Below are 21161 nucleotides of genomic sequence, written 5' to 3' on the forward strand. Positions count from 1 at the left end.
CCTCTATCTTACTTCCTGTGCTGGAATTCTTTAGTAATTAAATTAGTCTATTTTTTTTGTCAGTCACAAAATTTATATTGTAACCAGATAAAATCATTTTTTTCTACTGAGTAACCATATTTTAGATCTTCCTATTCCACTCATTTTTGTTGATCATATAATGAATAGCCACTTAAATCAGTGAGTCAGAAAGCTTACATCCTGCCTTAGGATATAGTAATTTAAAATAAAACACACCATGCAAACATGGTACAGCTGTGCTATTAGCACTTTTTTTTTTAATAATAATAATAAAAGACCACCAACATAATTAAAAAATTGATTCAATAAACAATGTCATTTATCTCAAATGTCTCTCATTTAGAGTTATCATTTGTTTTAATCTCCAAATTATCTATTTTAAGTAAATTTGACTCCTCTCACTACCTCACCTTTATTGCTATAAATTGTGTGTATCTATCTGATGTGAAGGATCATAGACTTGAGGATACTCAGAAACTTACTTTTCTTGACCACATCAATACAGTGTTTCAATTTTCTTCATGAATAATGCTTTGTCCTGCTCAGTTTGCATCTTTATTACACATTAGAGCCCATGCTCACGGAATGACAATTTCCACAATAACAAAAGAAATAACTATAAGGAGATCAAGTTCTTTAGAGGCACTTTATTACTAGCAAGTGATGAGAAGAAATAGACTCAAGTTGTACCAGGGGAGATTTATATTGAATATTTGGAAAAATTTCTTCACTGAAAGAGTTAATAAGTATTGAAACAGGCTGCACAGGGCTGCACAGGGAAGTGGTTGAGTCACCATCCCTGGAGGTATTTAAAAGATGTGGTGCTTAGGCACATGATTTAGTGGTGGACTTGGCAGTGCTAGGTTAATGGGTGGACTCACTGATTTTAAAGATTTTTTTTTCTATCCTAAATGTTCTATGATTCTTTTAGACCATTTTTACATTTGTTTGGTCAAATACTAATGTATTCATATATATCAATCTGTATGAATTCATATATAGAATCATAAAATCATAGGTTGGAAAGACAGTTAAAATCAGGAAATCCAACCTTTACCCCAGGACTGGCAAGTCCACCACTAAACCATATCACTAAGGGCCCTGTCTACATTTTTTTTGAACACTTCCAGGGACAATGATTCCACCACTTCCCTGGGAAGCCTGTTCCAATGCCCAATTTCCCTTTTGGTGAAGAACTTTTCCTTAACAACCAGTCTAAACCTCCCCTGGCGCAGCGTGAGCCTGTTACCTCTTACTCTATTTTCACTGTCAGTATTTAATTCAAAGGCAGTTTAATATTAATTATACAGTATAATTCACTTTCATTGACATCTCTACAACAACAGCTATTTCTTCAAAATATCCAAATATCTAAGAGAAATTTAATGTCCCCAAAAAATTTAAGATTACAAAGGAATTTCAGAAGCATTGAAAGCAGCAAGAAGATAAGCAACTTGAACTGTATGGTCTTAATGCTACATTCTTTGCTCATGGCTCTTCACAGTGAGTTTGTTTGTTTGTTTTTTCTCGATTACTAGTAAATTTACTATGTGGTAAGAAAATATCTTGTTTTCATAATTCGTAATTGTCTCTCATATGTCTGCATTACTTAAGTGGTGATTGGTCCTGTTAACAATACAAATCTTCTCCAAAAAAAGGTAATTAAAGTAAATCTTTTCCGTGACTTTTCTTTCTGCAGTAATCTCTGCAAACAGTGAAATACTGCAGTTTGTCACACTTACCATGATAACTAAGTACAAAGAAACCACTGGTAGTAAAGTCACTATGAAACTTGATCAGAATCTGATTGGAAGTGCTATAGACTGATTCTAATGCAGTGTTGCCACTAAATTGTCCAATCTGAGGAGAAGTTTGGTCTGGTCCATCCCTAAGGAAACAGATACAAAAATGTTTTTCTTCGTTCAAACAAATATTTTAATTTTTGACTGTACTTCATCTTCCTGCCACACACTGATCACGTTTACCTATCTGTATTTTCAAAAGTGGCTATCAGAGAACAAATAAACCAAATACTGCTCATGTTCCCCAGTCTTCTGAATTTGGTCATTTCTAAGAAAACTAAGAGATTAGCATTATTCAATTTTAAAAAGAAAATAAGTTAATATTGGCATAATTAAAAATGCTTATACTCTAATGTCAGCATTTTTTAACATAGCTTCTCCTCCCCTCCCCGCCCCCCCAAATTAAATGTTACAATGCTATCTTAAATACATGTACAGCTGGTATGATCACTGCTACCCTTTGGAAGACTGAAATACTCATTTAAATAGAAAAAATAAACCAAAGTTAGTTCTAAACAACAGTGGAATTGTACAGAGAACAGAATCATAATGCAAAGGCATTATTTTTTTTTTTACTTGCTTCCTTCCAGATCAAAATTGATCAACATTAAATAATGAAAGTTTAAATTTCCTAACTGTTATTGGCATAACATTCTAGGTGAAATCTGAAACAAAATATACATTAATAGCACAATAGATGCTTTAATTACAGAATATTCTCCTAAAAGTGACATTACCTTAAACAGGATACAAAACATTTTAAAATATCAGCAACGAACATACAATGAACAAAACCTGGGTCACAGTATAGACAATTAATTTTAGTGTAAGATCTAAATTTGTAACACAGCCAGGACAACTGTAAGCACATGAAATCACTTGGTAGAAAGGAAGAGCCAAATGGAAGAGGTGCTAAAGGTGGACAGTGGTGTTCTAGTATTTGTGGGACAAAACAGAGAAAAGATGTCTGTATGCACACAAAAGTGTAATTTAATTCAGGAATGATTCTGAAGGTCAGCTTAAATTTGATACACAAAGTACGTGGTGAAGAATTAAAGGAATTAAAAATTATCTGTTTTTTTTATCAGAGCAATAGTCTGAGTATATATTCTGATCAAATTTTGGTTAGACTTTAAGGCAAAGTGATGTATCCAGGATGAGGGCCATGACAGTTTGTAGTACACATGATGAAGAAAACTCTAGGACCTACAGAAACATTCACAAAAGGGTGTAGAGAACTGTTTAATGTTTAGGAAAGTAGGAATGAAATCCTCAGTTAAATGAATTTATATGAATCCAAATTAGATTTTCGTGCAACAGAAACATAAAATTAATAATTAATATTCCAAATTGCCTCTCATTATTTTGCACTACTCAGACTACAAGACTACTCTCTCAACCTGTGGATATTCTACCTGCTGATTCAATTACCAGTGGATTATTTTTTTGGCAAGCTTCCAAAAGATCTTAACCACTGTAGAAATGTCTAGGTGACTCACCTGTAACAGTTTCAAGATTACTATTGGAGCTGTTACACTTCCTTACATCCTTCTGCCTTTACCAACTTTGCAACTAAGAACAATGGGGGCTTTAATTATGACTTTCATGTCTGAAAAGGTTCATGATAGACACGGAATCAAGTATATAGAAAATTTAATTTGTTTACATTTATTGTCAGCTCAGCTCTTCCTGTCATAGACAAATATAGTCTCTCCTTTTCTGTACTCTTGACAGTTAAAAAAAAACAACTTGCAAGACATTAAGAAAATGTTGCTGTAGTTTCTTTTATTACACACATCTGCAACTGCTTATTATCACTCAAACATTTTTTCTCTTGGTTGTTGATGAACTGTAAATTGATTCTTCTGTACGCTTCACTAACAAACTGAGGCACACTAGTATTGTTTCTGAATTCTTAAGACAAGTGCTATGAAACTTCATGTCCAGTGCTATCTAGAGAGAATGGTACATTAGAAAGCATGAATTAGCACAAAGTTTCCCCTAGAGAGAACACTGGTTTCAAGAGAAAAATCACAAATATACTCTTTTTAATCCATACTTTGCTGCACAGTGTCACAAGAATATTGGGGGGAAAAAAAAAAAAAAAAGCTAGAAGTGTTTTCTTACCAGACGGTTATAAAATCATATATTGGCTCTGTTTGAAGAATTGTGAAATTGATGTAGATTCCATTTCCAGGTGGTACTCTTACAAGCCAGAAACAGTCTTGAAAGTTTGGATACTCATCAGGGTATCCTGGAGAGTATATGGTACCATTCATTGCAGTTACATTTCCTCCACAGAGAGCTATAAAAAGACATTTGTGTTTAAAATACATTAGTTGCTTTTTGTATTCTACTTAGACCATGTAAAAGCTCTTCTTTTAAACACATTTGGTAAACTATAACTAGATTGTGTAAAACCATTGCTGTAATTTACTGAGTTTTTTGCAGTCAGAAGTCTATTTTCACATTATTGGTAAAATCTAACAGAAAAAAAAAATAATCCTGATGTCATAAATACTGTCAGAACTGGAAACTGAAGTAATATGTAGACACTGGGTTAAATTATTCCCTGTACAATTGAAAACCACTTTGTTACAGCTTTGTGTAAATGGCAGCTACAAATTAGCAGTGAATCTCATTCATTGCTTCCATTTATTTTCACAAGAAGGTAGCTCACCTAAATTATCAAGTGAGAGAAGAGATACGCTAAGTGAAGGATGGGGAAAATTTAGAGGGGATTTCAAAAATTAAAATATTGTCAGGAAATGAGATTTCTTGGAAAAGGAGAGGAAACAGCTTCCAAATGGATGAAAATGAGGGAGATGAGTTAAGAAGGGTCAGAGAGTAGCAGATCCTGCTGAGCACAGGTTAGAGGGATTTTAGGTGCATGAGAATTAAAGAAGAGAACAAAACTGTTTACACAGGAAGCAGGTCCAGTGATATAACTCTGGCTGTCTGCTTCAAGAAGTCTGAGGCATTAAATAAGACTTAGTACATGCTGCCTTACAATAATGATATTAAAGCAAATACGAATTTATAACATACTGTGCATTTCTGGAACTAGGCATATACAAAAAAGCCCGCTTCATTTTAATACTTTTGAACACAAGGCTTTTATCTCAAATCAAAGTACAACTAGAACATAACAAATTATCTTTTTCCTTCAATAATAAAAAATAAACAAAACTCAAAAAACATCAGTAGCTTGCAAAATTGTCAAAAACCCTTTACTAAAAATACCATGGCAAACATTTGCATAAAACCCCTTGTAATTTAAGAAATTTCACTGGGATCTGAGTAATGTTGGCAGGCCAATCATGCAGCGTAGCACACACGTTAGAATTCGATTATCAGGACGGTTTTTTTTCTCTTCATCTTTTCACATCACCTTAAGTAGAAACAAAGAACTTTCCACCCTGTTCAGGAGCTTCATCAAACTTGACACTCAGAACAGCAGCATGTTTTGGGCATTTTTGAATTTACTAATAAAATTCTTGCTTCCAGTAAGGCAATTCAAAGGAACAGAATCACTCCATTCCATGAATTATTTTCTTGACTCTGAGGCGCACAAAATACATCTAGAACTGAGTAACAGGGAAAAGCTTATCTGCTCAGTTGCTAAGACATGAACCATTACTATTTCCTCAGGATCCAGAAAATGGAGGATGGAACTTAACGGTGATAAACTAAATTCTACAGGCAGTATAGGTGTCATCTGTCTTTTATATGATAAGCCTTCCCTTATGAATTCGGTATCAGATGGATCTGAATTTAGATACCACATCCCTCAGAAATGCCTGTGGCTCATTGACTCCGGAAGGAATTTTAAGCAATGAGGCTTCAAATTTAAGTACCTAAATTTAGGTAGATGATTCACAATACAATGCAAAAAATCCAGAAAGAAGGCAGCTTGCTATTTTCTGGGTTTGATTTCCCCTTTCCCCTTCTCCCGCTACCTCCCCCCAGGCATTCCTCTTCAACTTGCTTGCTACTGGAGATCCCATTCTGAAAGCTGAACTTTTACCATTTAATATAGAGGGAAGTTAGGCCTTTAACTCAGGTCCTATGCCTATGTTTAGGCATGTAGAAAACTTTACAGTCAATTACTTAATTGCTAAATGTGTTTGGATCTTGTGAGCCCAGGAGTGCAGGATTTTGGGATGACAGTTTTGAATATGAGTATATTCACTTTGTGCTTTTTCAGGAATCTAAGGAAGATTTACAAATAATGAAGGGCTCACAGGTCACCCAGAACATACCTTCACATCTGGGGAGAGGATGGTTCCAGTTACGACTGATGCCATGGAGACAAGTCAGAGCTGAATTTCCAATTAACGTGTAGCCAGGGAAACACTCAAATGAAATAGTTTGCCCCACAGTAAAGTCATTCCCAATAACAAAACCATTACGAAATGGTCGAGGGTCAGGACAGCTTTGTAGCTGATATGCTGAAATAAATAAATAATAATAACAATGGGGGTGAAAAAGTAAAATGCAAATTTTGTTACTTCACAAATAAAAGCTTTTCATTAGATTAAAACTGCGTCTTAAGTTCCGTCATGGTGATAATCAGAACCATTGGTCCTACAACAGGAGAAACAGTGAAAAATTCCCACAGCAACTCCAGAAATATGCATAAAAATTTCCAATTCTAAACCTCATATGGAAAATGCAATACTAACTTCTTTTCTTTACACTTTGATAATCTAAGTGTGTGTGTGTGTGTCTGTGAGTAAACAAACACCAGACACCCTACCACATAGGGTTTTGGAACAGAGTCTGTAAAGGCAAAACTGAGACTAGCCTCTTAACTCTTTTAATTTCAGTTAAGTACAGAAGTAGCGCGGTAAAAAAGAGAGTAAAAGGGAATTTTGACTTTGTGTTTTCTCTGCTTATATCTTCAAAAAGGTAGGGACACTGACTGCCTCTATAAAACTTCAAATTGCTTCCAAGTGCACCTTTAAAATTTAAAAACCTGCAGAAGACTAAGTTAGAAGTGTGGGGAAAAACCTAACAGTTACAGAAGACTGATGTGATGCCATGACAGGCAGGAGGCTAACAGCCCAAGCACCTCTAAAGAAAGTGCAGGAGAAAGGCAAACAGCAGAATTACAATAAATATGAAAAGCAAATCAGATAGACTAAACTGCATGATGAGTGAGTGATGTGTGCAGTATTAAGGAACAGAACAAGCATCTAACAAAAAAGACCCTTCAGATCAACAGCCTAAAAGACGAAAGATGGAATCTAGACTGCTTGAACCAACCAACAACCCTTATGTGAAAGGCGTGGCATAGAGCAGTGGAATGCAGTGTTGCCAGGTGAACAGTTTTCCAAGACTGAAAGCGCAGAGAGATCCAGGTGGAACAGCATTACTGTTGTTAAGAAATGACATTAAATGCCGCTACTATTAATAGCAATAATAGTATATGCCCTTACCTTTTACTGCCTTTTTTAGCATTAGATACAATTAATACTACTTACTACTAGTAAGATTACTTACTTGCAAGTAGTAGTAAGTTCCCTTACTCCTACAAATTATATTATATTCTAAATAAGAAATGAAAATCTTACCAGGCAATTTAAGTCATAAATTGACATATTAAAAAAAAAAATAAAGAAGCTAGCACTTTTTTACAGTGGTTCACTTCCAGAATGTTACATAGAAGTCAAGTCAATTTGGACTTGTTAATATTGAAAGAACAATAGCAGACTGCTGTGAAGTAAAAACTGTTTAAATCATCCTTTGACATTATTCGTATCATGAAAACAGGTACAGTTTAAACTATAGAGTTGACCTTTTTCTGTGAACAGTGGTACTCTAATCCTTTTTAAATGAATCTGCAATTATATAAATAGAATAATGATCTTGCAGTCTTCCTAAGTTCAGTGTGACCTATTTGGGTGCAACAGAACAAGAAACTTTGAGGGAAATTATGAACTAGGAAATAAAACATATTTGGAGATTTCTGGGTTGGCATTATTCTGTACTACCCTACATGAATCCAGTAATCTAAAACAATATTCAGATCCTTCTCTTCCATAAGCCAAGACACAAAATTGAGATTCCCATATACTTATAAAGATTGAACAATAGAGATTCTTACTTTGTAAAGCCATGAAATGTAAATTAATATGCCAACTAAATTCAGATATAGGCAATTATCTGTTTGCCTACATTTGAACTGCTTTTCAGATAGACTATGTAATTATTTTTCCTTTTTCATCTTGATTTTCTCAATTCTTCTGTTTGATCTCAATGCATAACAGTTCGGTTTGAAACACACTGTATCTTTTATTTCATGTTTATCCTTTAGAAATACCAAGAAAAAACAACCTTCAACAGTCACCTTGTTCTCACAGGAGAATGTCAATAATCTCACCTTGATATACAATATGAAATCCTTGTTTGTTCTGTGAGTAATCACTGTGAAAGTATAAGCTGGTTTCATGAGTTGTGCTGAACAGAGAGGCTGGTAGCTGAGGACCACTTAGTCTCCCAATAACAGTGCTAGTTTCTGTAGATCCACTCCTAACTTCTAAGTAATCATGTATGGTCTCCGTTGAGAAATTCACAAATTGTAAGTGGACACCTGAAAAACATCATCAGTAAATAAAAACCACTAGTTTCAATACCAGGACAGAAAATTACATTGGTACATTATACACTGAAAATATCAGTAAATAATGTAACCAGTAGAAATGCATGTGTTAGCTCCCAGATGCAGTCCATGGAATTCAGTCTGAAGCATTCTCTTCATGCATCACTAATTCTAAGTGGCTGGCAAGGTAAAAAAAGGTAAAACTGAAATACTAATATAATCCAAGGCATTTAATGTAGGTTATTCAGTCTTCACTGGCAAATGCTCTGATCACACCACCCAAGTCTTGGAAGGCAGATGCAGGGACTGTGAGAATGAAGACCCTAGGCCCACTGTAGGAAAGGATCTGGTTCAAGACCATCTTAAGAAACCGAATATGCACAAGTCCAGGCGACCTGATGAAATCCATCCGCGGGTCCTGAAGGAGCTGGCGAATGAAGTTGCTAAGCCACTGGCCACCATATTTGAAAAATCATGGCAGTCAGGTGAAGTTCCTAATGACTGAAAAAAGGGAAATATAACCCCCATTTTCAAGAAGGGGAAAATGGATGATCCAGGGAACTACAGACCAATCAGTCTCACCTCTGTGCCTGGAAAAATCTTGGAGCAGATTCTCCTGGAAGGCATGATACGGCACATGAAAAACAACAAGGTGCTTGGTGACAGCCAGCTTGGCTTCACTAAGGGGAAATCCTGCCTGACCAATTTAGTGGCCTTCTATGATGGGGCTAAGGAACTGATGGACAGGGGTAGAGCAGTTGATGTCATCTACCTGGACTTGTGCAAAGCATTTAACACTGTCTTGCATAACATCCTTATCTCTAAATTGGATAGACATCAATTTGATAGGTGGACCACTCAGTGGATAAAGAACTGGCTGGATGGCTGCATGCAAAGAGTTGTGGTCAATGGCTCAATGTCCATCTGGAGACCAGTAACGAGTGGTGTCCCTCAGGGATCGGTGTTGGGACCGGTCTTGTTCAACATATTTGTTGGTGACATGTACAGTGGGACTGAGTGTGCCAGACACAGCTACAGGTTGGGCAAAGAAGAGATCCAGAGCAGCCCTGTGGAGAAAGACTTGGGGGTGTTGGTCGATGAGAAAATGAACATGAGCCGGCAGTGTGCGCTTGCAGCCCAGAAAGCCAAATGTATCCTGGGCTGCATCAAAAGGAGCGTGACCAGCGGGTCGAAGGAGGTGATCCTGCCCCTCTACTCTGGTCTCGTGAGACCTTGCTTGGAGTATTGTGTCCTCAACATAAAAAGGACATGGAACTGTTGGAACAAGTCCAGAGAAGGGCCAAGAGGATGATCGGGGGCTGGAGAAGAGGAGGCTGCTTGGAGACCTCATAGCAGCCTTCCAGTATCTGAGGGGGGCCTATAAGGATGCTGGGGATGGACTCTTCATTACGGACTGTAGTGACAGGACAAGGGGTAATGGGTTAAAACTTCAACACGGGAAGTTTAGATTGGATATAAGAAGTTCTTTACCGTAAGGGTGGTGAGGCACTGGAATGGGTTGCCCAAGGAAGTTGTGAATGCTCCATCCCTGGCAGCGTTCAAGGCCAGGTTGGACAGAGCCTTGGGTGAGATGGTTTAGTGTGAAGTGTCCCTGCCCATGGCGGGGGTCTTGGAACTTGATGATCTTAAGGTCCTTTCCAACCCTATCTATTCTATGATTCAATTCTATGATTCTATTCATGTGGTACTTTTTTTGCAAAGTTACATCTTCATGTATATAGGACAAATTTCAGTTCTGAACATTTAATACATTCAATTTAGTCAAATCTTTCCTGTTTCCAATGGCATAAAATAGTCTCTATTCCTATTAAAAGTATAAATACTGTGTGTACCATACCTGGAAAAAAAAACAGTGACAGAACCCTATCCCAGAGATAGTGTATCCAGAGAGCTATGGCCCCTCACTCTCCTCAGTAGCTGACACCACACTCTGCAGGGCACTCATACCCCTGGTTCGTCTCCAGGAGCTGCCACCAATTTTCACACACACACACCTGCACAGGTCTCACCAGTAACTGGCACTGAGACCCCCACACTTGCTCCACTAGCTAGCACCACAGGTCAGGGGCATCCACATTGCTGGTCTGACTCCATTAGCTGGCACCAAATTCCACTCACAAATTCGAGTCTCACCAGTAGCTGGCACTAAGCCTTGCAGCACACATGCACACGGGATAGAGTGAAGCTAAACAGAGACATAGTTACAATTTAATAAGAAGATACGAGGTGATAGGACAGACTGGTGATAACATGCAGGGTTGAGTCAGACAAATGTCTTGACTGGCCCCTTTTTACATACAAAAAGACCCTTTTATGCCCTTTTATGCCTACCCCATTTTTGTTCCTGTCTGCTGCCGTTTACCTTGCACATCCCCTCAGGGGTCTGTATAGGTCTACCAATTGATTCCTGTAACCCTCCCAGTACAGGGTGCCCCTGGTTTACAGTCCCCTGTGTGTGTCTGTGCTCAGCTTCATTGCTGTTTGAATCTGCAAATGGGAAAGTACAGCCATATGCCCCTGCTGGGGCAGAGACCTTGTGCCCCTGGGCACGAGGTTGAGCTCCAGCAGCTGGGCAGGGGGATCTGCAGCTGGAGTGTCTGCAGGATGTGGCCACACCCTTTACATCTCTCAACATATATAGTATTTTTTACGTCATAAAAAATGTAAATGATATTATCTAACCATCACTCATCAGTATGCAGTTCAATTACTGAATTCTCATACACACACAGCGCCACATGATGATCTTGACAATAGACATTTCTGATTATTTGATTCAGTAAGGATCAGAAAGGTTGTTTACTATCCATTATCAAGTTACATCTCCTAACCGGGTGATGTATCACAATGAATACGTGGCAGAAGGAAAAGGCGCAGCAGCTGAGTTGTCATAGCGTTCTTTAAACATTTTCCTGCATATGCATATTTCTATATAACTTACAACAAAATAGAATTTGGATTTTGTCTGGAGCTAGCGCAGCTATGGAGTGATAATGGAATATTTTCATTAAGAAGATGCTTGAGTCCCACTAGTGTTACTGGCAAAGTCAATCAACATGATTTCATGTAAAATTGAAAGGAAAAGATATAATGTTAGATTAATTACTGAGGAGTCATGAATAATTTTGTAACTCCTAAACTGTAATAGCTAAGTAGTGTTTGTCACTGTCTTTTAGAGCTTTCTCCCCAGATCCCATGTGAAGTATATGAATGGTCTTCTCAAGCATGTAACATTCTATACGCTACAGGAAAAAAGGTTGGTGCGTAATTAAATTACAGTTACCTTGATCATGCTGTCTCTCTTTATTTGAAGATAGTTTATATTGATAAGAAAGCTTCTGCTCGTAAATGTCATTCTTTGACTTTAGCAGCCTACAAATATATTTCCTACACAGAGAATCCAGTTATATTCAAACTTTGCTCTCTCTATATGTATGGTATTTGTGGGCTTGGCCTGTTATATGATCCTGTGAACCAAATGCTTGTCCAAATTGTAAGCTATCATTAATAACTGCCATCTCATGCAATTTTACTGTCAATCATTTTCTCTTTCACCCATTTTGCTCAATACAAAACCAGCTCTAATATATTTTTGCCCTTCATTCTGCTCTCTGTACCCTATTGTCCTTCACTACAAGTTCTGAACCACATCCGTCTTCCAAAGTAGTCATCCTTTGCTTAGCCTGTAGCACCTGCCTCTGTTTGTCTCAGACTTCTACTTTTTAGACTGGTTTTTAATATGGCTTTTTTTTCAGTTTGGATGCACCTTTGAATTAGCATTTAACATAAAATCTAACCACAGACCTCAAAAAAGAATAGCAACAAATCATATAAAGTAACCTTGTATGTTGATCAACATAGTGCCTGTCATTGGTTTAGATTACACCGTTAGCTTCCATAAAGTGGAAAAGCTTATGATCCATAACTTCTAACTCAGAAAAAAAATCTTGTTAGAAACACTTAAACTGAAATCCTACAAGAAGTTCCCATGACAGCATTTCTGAGTTTTTCTATTTACTACTCAAAAGTTAGATATATATGCCACTACTGAACTAAAAAACCACAGCATCACTAAAACCAGTTATAGCCATCACTTTTTCATGTAACTTTTTTCATTTTTTTCAATGAAATTTGATTTTTATTTTCAATTCAGTTTTAACCATATCTTGTTTCAAGATGGTCAAAAATGTCAACCACATTTCAATCTCTGCAGCTTTAATTTTCTTCTAGAAAAAGGAGCATTTTGTTTTCCTGTTCCTGAACTGGATTGGAGAACAGTTCATAAAACAAGTGAATAAACTTCAGTTGCTACAAAGCAGTGCAGAACTATTAATTTTGGTGGAATTCAATTTATTTATTTCATCCAAGAATTTGTTTCCAAAATTTAAATAGCTGAATTTCCTTCCTAATGGAAAGGAAATTACATAGTATGTTAATAATATAATGGTTAAATACGCGTCTGAAGAGTCAAATTAAAATTCTTGGACATGGAGTAAGAAATGGAGACATAAGCCTGGGAGACTGCTAGCAAAGCAAATGGATTGGAGTCAGGAGTCAGTAGTAGAAAAGAGGCAAGATAGCAGTAAATTAAGGCAAGAGGCAGAATCACAGAATCATAAAAAGGCTTGGGTTTGAAGGGACCTTAAAGATCACCTAGTTCCAGCCCCCCTGCCATGGGACGGACACCCTCCATTAGACTAGATTGCTCACAGCCCTGTCCAGCCTGGCCTGGAACACTTCCAGGCATCCACAATTTTTACAGGCAACCTGTTTGAGCATCTCACCACCCTGAGGCAAGACACTTGGGATAAAAAGACAGCAGTTTTTGTATGCAGTTGATCACACCATGTTGTGGAATCTGAAATGTAATCTATATTCCAGATTTTAATTATTTTTTTTTTTTTTTTTAGCAAATGTCTTTGAAAGCATCTGGCAACATATGCTGCTCCCAGCTCTGAATATCCCTTTTCCTTCTAACTTTGACCCAGGGATGACGCAGTTACGACTTCTGTAATTTTCTTTGATAACTCACCTAGGAGGGATCTGCTTGGGATCTGAAGATTCTAGACAGCATTATAACTCATGATTAAACAGCTGTTACATCAAGCTGTCTAAAACTCAGGTAATGGCAGAATTAAATTTTCAATGCTATTTCTATAAAACGCTAATACAAAAAATCAATTATTGACTTGAATCCTGTGTCTTTTGAAAAAAAATGCAAACATAAAAATTGGGCTCTATATGGAAATCTCTATCTTGACATAATTTATTTGCCACAGATAAATTCTGTTAAGTAGGTTACAGTGTTACTGAATGCTTAAAATTCTTCAATTCAAACAACCCATGCAGAACAACTAGCTTTCATTTACATCATAAGTGAACTGGGCTCATGTGACATACAATCAAAAAGATCACAGAATTGATTTTAAAAAGAGGACATAAAGAATCTGAACAGAATTCAGAAGGAAAAACTATTTAACATGTCACATTCACTTACTGTGTAAGACCCAAAACTTATATATCATCAACTAAAGAATATTGCAGAAGATGACAAGTATACAATAGAAAATAGCAAGGAACATCTGAAAAAACAGTATGTCATTCAATAGCATAGAAAGAAAAAAATCAAAGTGCACGTGCTGCTGCAAAAATGCCACAAGTGTAAAAAATTATATGGGACAACTGTATTGGCTAGCTTTGAATAAACATTATGCAATGATAGATATATAAGATCCACCCAAAGCTGCTCAAGAGGTTATCCCATGTAATTGAAATTCTGATATTACCTGTGCAAAATCATGGTGAATGAGAGAAGTTCTGGTGACCAAAAAAAAGTCTGTAGACATATTCACCTTTAAGACATGAATGGGTGTTGTGGTAACTGCAGGTTCACTGCAGTCCATGGAAAGATTATGGAACTTGTCTAAATGGAGACAATTTCCAAATACATAACAGACAAAAAGGGACTCAGGAGTAATCAACAGAGTTATTAACAGAAAATCACAGTTAATAAACCATTATTTCCTTCTGTGATTAAACTGACAAAGGAAGGATATAACATACTTTCACCCTGCTATGTCTTTTCACTCAGACTTGTATCAGAGTCTCATCTGGAAGCTGAACATATGAGCTGGATGAATGGAGAAGTAGGTTAAAAATAAACGGAGCTTTAAGGCTCCAGGGATGATAGTCAGTCATTCAATGTCCGGTTGGTAGCCAGCAAAAACCACAATATTCTGTGGGTTGATATGGGACCTTACACTATTAGATCTCTTCATTCTTCAGGAGAAACCTGGATAATTAGAATGCATCTTCAATAACTATGTGGAGGATTGTAAACTAAGGGGCACGGATGATATACTAAATGGTACTTCTGTCCAACTTGAGGACTGAGAAAACAAACCCTTGTGAAGGGTTTGCAGGAGAAATGTGAAGTTCTGCATATGGACCATAACATCCCTATCTGTTGATACAGGCTGGGAATTGATTAGGTGAGTAGCAGCACTCCTGAGAAGGACCTGCCAGTCGTACTGGACTTGATCTAGTGTTACTGACAGTTTCACTTTGAGTGGGAAGCTTGACACCTTTGAATGAGAGGCTTCTACAGGTCTCTTCCAAGAACATTTGTATGCTGCTGTGACATTCACCTAGCACATTCAAAGAAGCTTAATGATAAAATAAGGAATTCAAATGCAGCTTTAATTTCTCCTAAAGTGACACTAACTTGATTTAAAACATTTGTATTTATATTTGTTGGATTTATGACCTCACAAAGAGAAAGCAAGCCTGTTAAAGTTATAAAACAGTGCTTGATTGTAATTAGAAATATTTCTCTTCCTTTATCAGAAAATTGTATTATATGTTAGATAAAAAAACAAGAATCTTGTAAATTTTCTATTCTGTAGTTTTCTTTCAAGGCTTTGATAACTTCCTTAAATTAATTACAGTTCTTTTTTTGTTTTTTTTTTTTTTTTTCCCAAGATACATATTCATAATATTTGAAAAACTAGGCTCAGGGATTTGAATCTATAAAAAACCTAACAAATTAAATCCACAAAAGAACACATACCAAAACCAACAGGCAGCTTTATTGTCCATGTGCAATCCAAACTGCTAGGATAATTGCCAGGAAACCCAGGGCTGAGGATCACTCCGCTGAAGTCCGACATGGCTCCACCACATTGTGCTGCAAAAAAAAAAAAAACAAACCCAGACATTTCTTCAGAGGAGTAGAATGAGCTAAAAAAATTATCCATAACATTGAAGATTCTTCCAATATTATTAATATCATAATAAATATTTTTAAAAACACACAAACGTTCCTTCACTGCTATTTGTAACAAAGTAACTTATAAGTAGGAACTTCAAACATATGTATCTACTCTGAATTGACTAGGCTTTAACTTAGGGGACAATATGCCTGAAAAGAGAACAGATTTTTACTCAGTTCTCTGTCCACACGAGCCATCCTTGTGAACAGGCAAGCCACACATATATATATCAGTCAGCTCATAGCAACATTGACACAGCTCCACATAAGTTTGTAAAGAAGCATCTTAATAATGTAAGATAATAATGTACTTTAAACAGGTTCTGTACTGAAAGTGTTTTAAGAGGCCTTTTAAAAACTGCATGTGTATTCTGCTTTTCCAAAAATTAGATAAAATAACCAGATTTAGAAAATTTTCATGCATACACAGAATCATAGAAATAGATATATTTCTGGGAATTGAACAAAACGTATTTTTATTTTGCTTTTTTTTTTCCAGGCATGGCATCAGTGTATAAAGTACCTTACACTTCAATATTGGATATGAAGCTGTTAATTCTGCTAAATACAATTTTGTTTAATGCTTTTTTCCAAGTAACAGTTGCTACATTCTTTGAAACAATTAAAAATCATTACTTGCAAAAGAGAAGGAAAAAAGAAAAAAAAACCCTGAAATTTCAGCACAGCATCCTTGTCTTCAAAATTTACCACAGAGCAGTGCAATTATCATATCAGACTTTCAAGACATATGCTATTGCATAATGATGGAAACTGAAGACTAACCCCTGAGAAAAAAATCTTACAAATATCTGAACCTTGTTGAATATTTATAAATTCTAAGCTGAAGGAGCTCAGTACCTCATAGGAGGTTTTAACAGCTCACAGGATTAAGAACAGGATTATGCAAGGAAACTCAAGAAGATACATAGTCTGGTTTGAAGAAAAGCAAAGTATAAAATCTTTAATGATGCCTGCATCATCCTGCTTTCCACACATTAAACATCACAAAGATAGGCAACTTTTGCTGTTAAGAACATGCAAAAGGGGCATTTCCATTCAGTGAAAGAGAATGCAGACGGAAAGAGTTTACATCCTTCAAATTTATTCATCATATAAAATGAGTATATTTGAGTGCACTTCAGATGTTTTATTCAGGCTTCTGGCAGGCTTCCACTGCTTCTTCCGATAATATTAATATGGTCATGTATATAGTTTAATTTGAAAAATAATGTATCTTCTGAAATTGAGCAGACATGCCCATGCTGAACTTATTAGCGATGAAAATGTAATGCAATTTCTGTTTTAGTATTTCTGTTACAATCATCACTCTGCTGGGGAAATGATTCATAAATAAATTAACTATGTTTGCAAGAGTCTCTGGAGGTCACATCACTGATAGTGAGTTGATGATATATTCTGACTAGAACATATTTCATTCTTTCTTTTTATGATTGGACGTTTCAGAAAAGGCTTGCAAAAATAACTGTGCAGCATACTTAGAAAATCTTCAGCTTAACTGACCATTTTCATTTCTAATTAAGTTCTTCTAGTTCCCCCTATTCTTTCTCCTACATCTACCTCCTTATTTCTTAGTCCTCTGGCTTTCTTATTCCTGTATGTTTAAGAAAGTTTACATACCTAAACATATTGGAATCGGATAATTCCATCTTCTTACTGGTCCAGGCATACAGGTGATATGTGAATGTCCCTAAAATGACACAATATTTGATAACTCATATAATAAAAATACACACAATACAGCATTAGTGTCTAAAAATATATTTGTAATTTAAAACATCATTGAAATATATAAAACTAATAAGATACAACTTCATTGCACACTGTAAATTATACCTTCAATACAGCAGATAAGACTGCAATGTTAACTGTTAGCCCACTAGATAATTGTGTCTGTGTCCTTAATGTTACTTCTAACAGTGTAACAGGATCCAGACGACTTCTGTTATACCAAATTTAGTATAAACCAAGGGTCTAGAAACAAAAACCCCAACTGAAGCAACAATTACATCTGCATCATTTGTTGAACTTGATACAAAGATATGAAATATGTATATGTATATATATATGTATATATATAGTATATACATTGTGGAGTACTGACTTTACATCTTAAATTCCTAATACCTATTCTAAATGCAGTCATTACCCTCACTGTCGAAGCAGTCAGCTTAAGTTGCCAAATGTTGAAATATTCAAGAAAATTTTACAATATATGTCCTTTTACAATAGAGGTGTTATGATATCAAGGCAATCTGCTACAAGTGAGTTCCAAGACCCACCAGAAAAATGAGTGGCAAAAACATAGTATTTAAGCTACAAAAATAACATGGAGGGAAAAAAAATTACATCTATGTTTTCACAGTTCTTTATTTCAGGCACTTACTGTGACTTGTCTGCTTACATATTTGTAATTAAGTATGAAACTAAAGGGAAAAATAAAAGAATAAAAAAAAATAATTGATAAGTTGTTCCCAGGAATGATCAGTTAAAATAAGGCGAGATAAAAAGTAAACTTCAATAGTCACTGTCAGAGCTGCAATCAGAGAACATTTAAGTTAATTCTTGAAATGCTAGAAGGCTGCAGACATGATTAGGAACTCTGTCTTGAAGGGGAAACTGGGAAACCTGGGAAACCTGGGAAACAGGTCCCAGATCCAAATGGCAGTTGAGAGATAGAAGCAGACAATTTTGTTTAGGTTCTATCACAGTTCATATACTGCAGGGTTTTTTAAAAAATATCCAGAAAAGTAATTAAATTTCTATTTTTGATGCATTACATACAAGCTCAGTATTCAGGTCTTCACAGACTTATGGAAAACAAATATTTGAAATGTCATATAAAATAAATGATTGAAATATTATATAAAATAAATATTTTAAATTATTAGCTTTTTAAAAATTTCAGTCAGTTTGACACTCATCAACGTGTTGCAGGCCAGAGAGATGTTAAGGAAGAAAGAAAGGTATGTAAGCTATTCCTTTGCTGTTTTACTCCGAAGGTATCAGTAACTCCATTAGCAGTTAACCATGCGCTGTTATATACAGAACATTTTCTCTCTTTAAGACTTACTAAGAATGGGTAATGTGATTGTTTTCTCTCTTTTTACACTCTCAAACAGCTAGATAAAGTGGAAACTGTAGGGTCTTCAGAGCCACACATGAGAAAACATAGTTGTTGAAAACAATAACCTATCAGTTAAAACTTCAGTCCTTTCAGGGACACAGGTGGAAACAATACAGTTTGGGACCAGTTTGACAGTGTACCTGTACAGATTTTTAAAAATATTCTCAAGAACTTTCCTACAGGCAGACAGATTCCTACTGGTGATTTATGATCATTGCATTGCCCCTAGTTATACTTTTTGCCAATGCAAGAGCAAAGCAAATTTTCATGGCAAAAATACAACCATATTTGAAAAGAAGCCCAAGAAAATACTTAAAGAAAATAACTGACGCTACCTGATTTACTGAGAAAAACAATTATTTCCTTCCCTTTAGTTTGTTTTCATTCCCCCTCTTCCTCTTTTCTCCTATACGTGGAAAACAAAAAAACTCTTTATTGGATAATTACTTAAGTGATTTAACTTGATTTGCCAGCACTTTTGCTCAGCTGTGAATACCAAAGATGCCATCAGTAACAGAGAACAACCTATAACCACTAATATAGAGCCATACACTTCTGATGGAATATTTGGACAGTTGCTAATTTAACATTTGGCAGAAAAGCCAACCAGTTCTGCAAGCTTATTGCATGTTCAAAACTTCTGAGGAGTTCAGTGTCCATTTCATACTGACAGACCCAAACATAACCACTTTAAAAGAATTAAAATGTGCTATTTGTAATTGAAAACTTGGCTCACCTGAAGAGAATAGCCCTGATCACACTGGAAAGACACCACATCACCAACCATGTATCTGTCTCCAACCTTAATCCCATTGCTTGGGGTCTGTGGTTCAGGACAAGAGTCCAAACCTATAGCTGTGAAAAATTGAGAAGTTTAGACAATTTAAGGAACATAAAATCTGGTTTTAGATTCACACAGAACTTTTGTGTATGCTGTACATAGGCATACTGTATTGATATGTTTTAGGAAGCTCTTAGGTACCAGCAGTTTCTCTGTGGGCAAGCAAGTAGTGAATTATTTTGTACCAAATGTTATGTAAGGAGAAACACTTTCTTCCCTGAGTAAAGGAAAAGGAAAGAAAATATCAGGGTGGCAAAAAACACTTCACAATAATCTGCAGTCTCAACTCAAACTCTAAATTTCCACTATCTCCTCACTCAGACTCATTCATTTTCACCTCCAGTCTCACTCCTAATTATAGCCACCTAATTCAAACTGGGAGCACCCCACTCTTCTTTCTCAGCATCTGTTCCAGGGAATGCTGGCCAATATCGCACTAAGGGCAGAACACAGAAACACCAGGGCGAAGTATAACTGTTCACCTGCATTCAATTCTTCACAGGTCTGACTCTACGCTTCCATTCACGTACATACAGAGAGTAAATATTTACATCAAGTTTCACATACTCTGTTATTTTTAATGGAATATCTGTAGAGTCATAACACTAATATTTCAACTTTCTGATTGCAATAGAAGCTGGTTTGCCAAAAGACTGAATGGTTTTTTAATAGTTATTCAAAAGAGAAACAGATTCTTCATTACATCTACCCAGGAAGATCCAGGAGTCATGGCAGTCCTGTGATGTTCCCACTGATTCGAAAAGGGAAAACGCCCCCATTTTTAAAAAGGGAAAAAAGAAAGACCCAAGAAACTACAGGCCGGTCAATCTTGAGGGCCTTGGTGCATGACAAGATCATGGAGCACATCCTCCTGGAAACTATGCCAAGGCAAGTAGAAAATAAAGAGGTAACTGGTGACTATTTCTAGCTTTAGCTAGTCTGGTTCTATAGGGTGATTGTCCATGTGTGAAAGCATTAGCTGAGATGTTGAGGTACACTCTCCTATTTAGTTTTGCATGGCAGGAATCCAGACTGCATCCTCTGAAACCATGCTTTAGTTCTGTGGTGTGAGTCAGAGAGCAGTAAACAAACAGGGATGTCTAATATACTGCATTTTTCCACAGGTATTCTTCAAAAACATGTCATTATTTTGCAATTTGCAGTATAGAAATTTACTTACAATGAACCTCTATTTTAACTTCAAAATAATCTTGACAACAATTTCTGGCTTATTTTTATTAAAAAATCACAGATTATCTATTCCACAGATTTTATGGAGTTATAATGTTCACTAAATTCTATTCTGTCCTTCGAATATCATAGATTTTACTTCAATAATTTCCACATATGCACGATACGATGGTTATTTTAGAGTGTATTTTTATAAAATGTACCACATATCACAGAAAATCTTAATTAAGAAGTCACCATAGTTTACTCTCCAACTGCAATTCTTT

General features: G+C 36.1%; 1 protein-coding gene across 3 annotated transcripts in view; it reads right to left on the reverse strand.

The window, feature by feature from the left end:
- The window catches only part of CSMD3 (CUB and Sushi multiple domains 3), a 614489-nt gene that overhangs the window by 85861 nt on the left and 507467 nt on the right, over nt 1–21161 (reverse strand). For all 3 annotated transcript variants that reach the window (XM_065668828.1, XM_065668827.1, XM_065668826.1), the window contains 7 exons: nt 19600–19718; nt 17357–17426; nt 15518–15634; nt 8209–8418; nt 6086–6274; nt 3951–4128; nt 1764–1909 (listed from right to left, as the gene is read on the reverse strand). In XM_065668828.1, the coding sequence (XP_065524900.1) occupies nt 1764–1909; nt 3951–4128; nt 6086–6274; nt 8209–8418; nt 15518–15634; nt 17357–17426; nt 19600–19718 (1029 nt within the window). The remainder of the gene's footprint in view (nt 1–1763; nt 1910–3950; nt 4129–6085; nt 6275–8208; nt 8419–15517; nt 15635–17356; nt 17427–19599; nt 19719–21161) is intronic.

Source organism: Lathamus discolor, chromosome 2 (assembly GCF_037157495.1).
Source record: "Lathamus discolor isolate bLatDis1 chromosome 2, bLatDis1.hap1, whole genome shotgun sequence".
Lineage (NCBI taxonomy): Eukaryota > Metazoa > Chordata > Aves > Psittaciformes > Psittacidae > Lathamus > Lathamus discolor.